The sequence below is a fragment of the Haliotis cracherodii genome, unplaced genomic scaffold (assembly GCF_022045235.1).
Source record: "Haliotis cracherodii isolate W230 unplaced genomic scaffold, xgHalCrac1.p SCAF_11, whole genome shotgun sequence".
In the NCBI taxonomy this organism is placed as follows: Eukaryota; Metazoa; Mollusca; class Gastropoda; order Lepetellida; family Haliotidae; genus Haliotis; species Haliotis cracherodii.
The window spans coordinates 19,009,710-19,018,462 of record NW_027266266.1 but is presented as its reverse complement, the minus strand read 5'-3'; the positions used below and the strand labels follow the sequence as shown (position 1 = coordinate 19,018,462).

Here is an 8,753-nt window from a genome sequence, read left to right as displayed (position 1 = left end):
GAGGCGACTAACGGGACAGGGTGGTCAGGCTCTCTGAATTGGTCAATGCATGTCATCGCATCCCAATTGCGTAGATCGATGCTCATGATATCAATCACCGGATTGTCTTTGAACTATATATGTTTGTTCACTACCAACAAAAATATTGTGTATGGTTTAAAGCGTGCACCATACATTTATCAATTTGTTATCTTCCCAAGGTGCTTATTAAGTCGAATACGGTAGCTACGTACTCATCTTCCCAAGGCAAGGGAGTTAACTGACTGTAGTGGAAACTAGATTTTTAAAAGTCAGTCCCTTGCTTCGGGAAGATGATTTATGATCCAAAACTGGCTCCCACAGGAGATATCGCTTGGATGAGATCAAGCGATATCTACACTGTAGATATCGCTGCAATGAAATTACATCACAATGCTTTGCAGTCCATTGTGACGCCACTGGTTACCATGACGTCACAATCAAATGACATCACTAATGGCTCTGCTACTGAAGCTGTTAGCAGTACTTTCTTACACTGAAGACACTGCTAATTACTGTCAACAAATTGAAAAAACTGGAAGAATGATGTTGGATGATAAATAAAATCTCACCGTTGTGTCTTTTGATATCAAATACATCAAAACTCGTTGATAAAAGTGGCAAAAATCCTCGGCAAGCCTCGGAATTTTTCCACTTTTATTAACTCGTGTTTCTATATTTGATATCAAAAGACACTCGGGTGAGATTCTCTATATACACACTGCGCCTTTCAATGGATGTCTAACAAGGTCTGTGGACATGCGTATGTACGTAGTAAAATGGATATAACGTAATGTTAGTTTTATTACTATGTCATTTTTGAAGACAATCGTAAACGTTGATTTGTCGGGGTTTGAACTTACACCCAAAGCAATGAACGACTGAAGAACCTCTGGACATTGAAGCTGGTGGAGTGGTGTCCCTTTAACGTTCGTCATTACTCGCACGATCCGTTCCGGAACAACAAACGATACAATGTCAGGTCTTAATGATTATTAGGTCTGAGTCCACTCGACCCGTGATGGAGCCAAAATGAATTGACTGCTGTAGGCAGTCTGCAGAATATCGGGAAGCAGAACGAGAAATGTTGAAAGTAATTTGAAAGGTGGGTTTTCTGTGAAGAAGCGAACACAAGGCCTAGACATGAAATACGTTTCTACAATAAAATCGCACTGCAACATCACTGAATCAGCGCAACATTATTTTTTTGGGAGACGAAAATGTATAAATGGATGCTAGTGAACTATTTGACAATAGATTCTATCCTTGGCAAAAACTGCAGTTCGCCGGGCGCAGTTCTTTAGGCTAGCAAGCTCCGACTTTGTATGTCTCAGTTACACATTACCGATCTCGCGTGGCTCTAGGCCTAGTCTGCGAGGTGCAGCCTTCTTTCGACTAGTTAATTTCGTCTACAGTCAGTTCAACGACAGTATTTGTGGTAAAGTGGAGTGATTCGACTACACTCACTAAATCTCGTCCCTCACTTGATACTGGACAGATCTAAACCCCATAATACTGGAGACAAAACCCTAATCAACTCGAACTTGAAATATAGCCGAAAAGTTTAAAATATCTGCTCAGGATAGATCTACAGTAGCTTAAATTAACAGTAAATAGGGGGAAGCACTCTGTGACTGACAAAACATATATTAACAAGCTTAGCTCCCCCTTCTCTTGCGTCGTCTCTCATATGTCTTTCAGTTATTATTAGTATAACAGAATTAGAACAACAAAAAGTTTCTTCAAGGAAAAGGTTTGGGTTCATTGCACCCTTTGTTTACATTATATTATCCCCACGTCATACCAGAGGACCATGTAACAGTAAAAATATAAAAAAGTCGCCAAAAAAATCATAGACAATTTGGCCTCGTCTATGATTTTTTTCGCAACTTTTTAATATTTTTATTGTTACATGGTCGTGTGGTCACACGTATTCAAGCCTCACGTTTTTTCAAGCACGTTAACCTGACCACACGCTTAATGATGTAATTAAGGTAGACACTTCAAAGCCCACTGAAGACACCAAAGTGTTCCACATTTGCCGCAGAAGTCATGTTGCGAATAGGGGGCACGGGTGGCCCAGTCGTCTAAGGCGCCAGAATTCGCTGTGAAGAGTTGCATCCCTTGGGCATGCCAGAAAGCTATGATTGTGGGTTGAAATCCCGATTCGCCCCAATTATGTTTCTAGGTTTGTCAGCACCATACCTGAGCTCGTTGGTTTCACCGAAGTGGTAAACGTCTGAGACCTGCATCACTTCGGGCTTTCCTGCCACATTAAGCTGACACGCCGTGCTATGACTGAAATACTGTTAAAAGCGGCGTTAAACCCAACTCACTCACTCAAAGAATTCAACTTTCATTGATTTGTGTACTTATATTTGTTATCAAACAACACAAGGGTGAGATTCCCTATTTTTTTCATTGGTTTTAGACAGACTCACATGGACATATGACATGAAGACAGACATCTTCCCGAGGCAAAGGAATTAACTGACTATTAAAATCCAGTTTCCATCCTTGCCGAACTAGGCTGGAATTAAGGAGTTATATTTTGGCTGGACTAATGAGTCTATGCATAGTCCAATCAAAATCGCGTAACAAAATCAACATACGGTCCATAAACTGCCGTTCAGCTTTTGGCAGATTGCAAGATTTGCTAAACATGTGTACCTTTCCTCCCACATTAAGCTGACACGCCGTGATATAACTGGAATAATGTTAAAAGCGGCGTTAAACCCAACTCACTCACTCACTGACTTTGATGATGTAGATCAGGCATTTCAATTTACAAGAGCACGGGTTTGGTGCTGACAAACCTGGAAACATAATTGGGGCGAACCGGGATTCGAATCCACAATCAAAGGTTTCTGGTGTGCCCAAGGGACGCAACTCCGCACAGCGAATCGCAGCACCTTAGACGACTGGGCCACCCATGCCCCCTTGTCATCAGGAGGACATTTGGAATGGGGAATATTTTCAGCCTATTATTACTGTTTTGCTAAGTTAGGGTTTCAGGTAAGTTTGTCTGTCACTAGCTGTAATATAAATGTTGTGGTTCAATTTAGTAATGGCAAGATCAATATGATCAAAGAATAGAAATCAGATTTTAATTTTCCTTTTCAGATTTGTGTCAGTGTGACAGTTGTAGCCTGTTCCTCTGAAAACATCTGCAGATGATTCTTGAGAGTAGGTATTTTTGTACCTGTTATCGTTCACATGCATGACTTTATCATGGAACAAAAACACTTACAGATAAGTAACCAAGACACCAAAACAGACGCTGAATGTGAGAGAACATTTATGGCGACAAGTGATGTCGAGAAACCTGATGAGGATGCAAGAAGAGTCAAGCCATATCAGTGTGGTGAATGTGGGAGGGTTTTTAAGCATTCAAGTAGCCTGCAGGCACACATGAGATCTCACAGTGGAGTCAAGCCATACGAATGTGGGGAGTGCGGGAAAACATTTACAATATCGAGCGACTTGCAGAGACACATGAGAAGTCACACTGGAGTCCGTCCGTACCAATGTAATGAGTGTGGGAAGGCTTTCGCAACATCCAGTCAACTAACTACACATAAGAGATCTCACAGTGGCATCAGACCTTATGAGTGTACTGAGTGTGGGAGAGCATTTACCCGATCAGGCCATCTGCAGAGGCACAAGAGCTGTCACAGTGACGTCAAGCCGTTTCAATGTAACAAGTGCGAGAAAACATTCTCACGATCATGCGACCTGCAGAGACACATGAAGTGTCACAGTGACCTCAAACCATATGTTTGTAAGGAATGTGGAAAAGCGTTTGCCAGATCGGGCTACCTGTTGATACACATGAAATATCACAGCGGAGTCAAGCCATATCAGTGTGGCCAGTGTGGTAAAACTTTTACAGAAACAGGGAACCTCAGGCTGCACATGAAATATCACAGCGGAGTCAAGCCACACCAGTGTAGCCAGTGTGGGAAAGCATTTACAAGATCTGTTGAGTTGCAAAGACATATGAAGAGTCATTTTAATGTTCAGACTTATAATTGCAGTGAGTGTGACGTGGTGTTCACACGATCGGCTGAACTGCAGAAGCACATGACTTCTCACAGAGGTGTCAGGCCTTATGAATGTAGTGAATGTGGGAAAGCCTTTGCCCATTCAAGTACCCTGCAAAGCCACATGAGCTGTCACAGTGAAGTTAAGCCTTATAAATGTAGCTCTAAAGTCAGCCAAACTCTTTTGAACCTTTTAGGCAACCGGGCATGTAAAAAGTAATGCCATCACTCCTGGGGATGTAATGATACGGCGACTAACGGGATCGGGTGGACAGGCTTGCTGACTTGGTTGGAGCATGTCATTGATCCAAATAGCGTGGATCGATGCTCATGATATCAATCACTGGATTATCTGGTCCAAATTTGATTATTTACAGACCGCCGTCATAAAGCTGGAATAAATCTGAGTGCTGCGTTAAACAACACACCAACCAACCAAACTGACAGACCACACACTCAATAGGTTGAAACAACCAGAATCAGGTATCAGTAATGAATGCTTCTCTTCAGAGCCAGGGGGCACGGGTGGCCCAGTTGTCTAAGGCGCAATTCGCTGTGCAGAGTTGCATCCCTTGGGCACGCCAGAAACCTATGATTGTGGGTTCGAATCCCAGTTCGCCCCAATTATGTTTCTAGGTTTGTCAGCACCATACCTGTGCTCGTGGGTTTCACCGAAGTGGTAAACGTCTGAGACCTGCATCACTTCGGGCTTTCCTCCCACTTTAAGCTGACACGTCGTGATATAACTGAAAATACTGTTAAAAGCGGCATTAAACCCAACTCACTCACTCACTCACTCTTCAGAGCCACCCTTGAGCACCATGCCAACAGTGTCTCATATCAGTAATAGAGCTGGGACAGTTCACCCAAAAATTGTACCACAATATTAATTTCATACGAGATCTAAATTGAATATAGGAATATAGTATTGAAAAAATATTTATTACCACTTTCTGACAGTACACTCGTATGTGCAAGACTATATAAGCCGTTGCTTGTCATGTTTTGGCCAGAGAATTCGTTATGAGTGACATACACGTGCTAATGGCATTTATTTACTTTTTTTTTAATCCTGAGCCTTGCATGACTACATTTATACCCTACAGCTTTATGACTTGTTCTGTATTAAAGCTTGATGTCAGTCTTTGTATATGGTACACACAGCTTTATAAATATTGTGACTATCAGCATGGTAAAAAAATAAAGAATTACAAATGTTTTCTTATTGTTTCTTGTCTCAGGACATTTATGACTGCAAGCTACAAGTTTGAAGTTTTAACCTTTGCTCATTTATTTACTGGACGTCCTTATGGTTATCATGGTCTATGGTCATATGACCTGGTGATGGGTATACAGGCCTACATGCATACCTGAAAACAAAGTTACCCGTGAAGATTCCGGGGTAGAATAGGTCTTCAGCAACCCATGCTTACCGTAAAAGGTGTCTATGCTTGTCGTAAAAGGCGACTAACAGGATCGGGTTGTCAGGCTAGCTGACTTGGTTGATGCATGTCATTGATCCCAATTGCGTGGATCGATGCTCATGATATCAATCACTGGATTGTCTGGTCCAGACTCTATTATTTACAGCCCGCCGTCATATAGCTGGAATATTGCTGAGTGTGGTGTTAAACAACAAACCAACCAACCACCAACCTAAAACAATGTGCACTGCATTAAATACATTAAGAAACCAAGGCAATTGGGTGTAAAATGTTTTCCTTGATCACCAGGCAGGGTAACAAGTACCATCTTTTAACATCTTTTTGTTTGATGCACCTGGGGATCACACCACCAACCTTCCGTTCTCGAGGAGATGCTCTATTCCCTACACCATGGAGGTGATCAATGCGAATGAAGCTGAAATTTGCCTTATATGGCTCTCCTTATGACAGATCTTGTTCAAAAATGATTTTGATTGTAAAATACAGTCATTCTTGCAAATTTAGTGACCCATGAAGATCCTAGATCTTCAGCAACCCATGCTTGCCGTAAATGGCGACTATGCTTGTCGTAAAAGGCGACTAACGGGATCAGGTGGTCAGGCTCGCTGACTTGGTTGATGCATGTCATCGATCCCAGTTGCGTGGATCGATGCTCATGATATTAATCAATGGATTGTCTGGTCCAGATTCGATTATTTACAGACAGCCGTCATATAGCTTGAATATTGCTGAGTGCGGCGTTAAATAACAAACCAACCAACCACCCAACTTGTTTCATATCAGTATTTAATTTTGTATTTATCAATACTGACTGCAACTTTGTTAGCTGCTGTCTTTGTTGACATTTATGCTGTTAACTACACATATCCAGGTGAGCTAGAGGATGGCGGCGCTAGTTTGTTTGACACATAAAGCATAACTTGCATTCTTTGATTCTCAGCTGCAGTATCTTGGTGATCAAATGACTTAAAATATGTTAAGCGACTTCTCATATATTACGTTTTGAGTAGTAAACACAAATGATACCTCGCTCAATATTTTTCTGCTCACCGAATACCATCACTGATAATGTTGAATATGCTGGTATGAATAAGATCATCTGTAGACTAAGTGTCAGGATACAGCATGACAAACTTGTTGAAAATCTAAGGTCCAAACTGATGAAGGCGACGTGTGGCAACAGGAGTCTGGATCAGAGATGTGTTTCTTGTAGTTCAGGAAGCTTTGCTTGGATTCATATGGATTAGCTACATCTGGAGCTGGTTGTATGTCAAATAAGGATCCATTTAGTATATTTTTCTGTATTCTCCCATTTAGGTGATACGGTGGAAGGGGTGCGTGAGCAGTGATTCATGCCAATGGGGTACAATGACACGCAATAAGCCACCAAGCCTCAGCTTATGACAAGCATCCACCGTATATCGCTGTGTATAAGGCGAGTTTTTCGTACCTAAAATGAGGGGGCTAAGAAGGGGGGTCGTCTTATACACGGAGTCGAAGATCTCACATTTTTTTCCACTGGCGATGTCAACCGGCGTCCGATAGCCAGCCCAGCATTTGACAATAAAACTTCACATTTTGTCCTAAATAACTGTTCCAATAACTATTTCCATACATAAACATGATTTGTATCTCTTTTCCTTGAATAAAGTTTAATAATTTCTGCAAATAAAGTTGAAATGACCCTCGCCTCGATGCAGATTGTCAAACCACCTGACACGGAAAAACAATCAACATCCGTGAGCAGAGAACCCCCAAAAGAGCAGTTTGGTTTTACTTGGCTTGAATACATTTGTGAATGATTTAGGATTATTGTAGAAATTGTGCTTCATCATAAAGATGTATTCATGTTAGAAACAACAATTTTGTGAAGAGGAGCGTATCTTTCCCTTAAATGCCTTCTTGGAACACAACTGACGATTGTAAACAATTTCTTCAGAAAAAGAGCCAAGTGAATATTGTAACAAATTTATTCCAAATGAACAAGTTGTCACACAGTGAGTCATGATGAAGCATGAGATACACAACAATCTGTTACTCAACATGTTTCTTCTAAGACAACCCTTTCATCTGACGATCACAGATTTCTTCTGAAAAAGATCTCTAGACGGAGGTAGAAAAAGATTTAACTTTCTATCACCACTTACAGATACTTTCAGATGAAAATGCTAAAAATGGGCACAAAAGTAACAGGTACATAAACAATTGGGCTTTCCATGTTAAATAGAGAAAAAACTGAAAAAATAAAGAATACAAATTGGTACAATTAATTTTACAAGAATTGAAGGCAATTTGTATTCCATTGCACATATACTGTTCAGAGTATTCCATCTTCTGCTGCTTGCTTTAGTTATTCTTCCATATTTTTGTAATATTACAAAGAATTTGTGTCCATAAATGTCAGTGGACTGAAAATATGATATAGTCTGATGAGATTTATTTAGACCAAAATATCAGTAGAACAAACACATTTTCATGAATTCATAAATGAAGACCTCATTTCTCACGAAGTACAAAGTAATTTTTCTCATCCTTCACATGGTTTCTCTAAAAGTGAATGACAACAAACAGCCACTTTTTGTTCTGGATTTTCTTTTCTTTGTTTTATTTCTAAACCTCTTAAATGTCACTTCTTGCAGAACTTGTATTAGCATTCAAATGTATAAACTTTAAAGATAACCTAAAATCATGAAAAGAATTGCTACAGGCACAATCATTTCAATAACTTCAGGGACAAAGGGATTCATCCTTGGCAAACATTTCTGGTGCACAGCTAAAAGGTGTTCTTAAATCACATGGGTACATGTTAATTACCCACTAAATGATGTTAGTTTGTCCAATACCAATCTTTTGCAGGTTCGTGTCGGGACATTTTTAATATAAGATCCTTCCTCCAATACGAAACTCTCTTTGACACCTGACTAACTCATCACACTTGGACTGCTCAGTAAATGAAAGATGTCTAGGTTCTTAACACAATCAATTATCAGCTTCTTAAGCTGATTCAAGTTCATTTCTTTACCAAATCCATAGAAAACCAACACACAACACAAGTACACTATCAATAATACATCCTTTTGGAAAGATGGAATTACATGTCCAGAACAATATAATTGCACATCCTTTCTTATTTTCTGATCATGTTCGTTTTTAAAATAGAGAAGTCTGCTATGGTGCTCTGAATACTGAGCTTGCTTGTACCGAGTGAGTGAGTATGGTTTTACTCTGCTTTTAGCAATATTCCAGC

At 40.3% G+C, this 8,753-nt stretch overlaps 1 protein-coding gene across 1 annotated transcript; it reads left to right on the top strand.

The window, feature by feature from the left end:
* Positions 1-945: 945 nt before the first annotated feature.
* On the top strand, positions 946-5,244 carry LOC139456295 (zinc finger protein 675-like). Its single transcript, XM_071237920.1, has 2 exons — positions 946-1,123; positions 3,142-5,244. The coding sequence occupies exon 2, from the start codon at positions 3,235-3,237 to the stop codon at positions 4,279-4,281; it is 1,047 nt and encodes a 348-aa protein (XP_071094021.1). The 5' UTR covers positions 946-1,123; positions 3,142-3,234; the 3' UTR covers positions 4,282-5,244.
* The last annotated feature ends 3,509 nt before the right edge of the window (positions 5,245-8,753 follow it).

Excerpts from the sequence above, each read along its gene's own strand:
- LOC139456295 (XM_071237920.1), top strand. The coding sequence starts at position 3,235 with ATGCATGACTTTATCATGGAACAAAAACACTTACAGATAAGTAACCAA.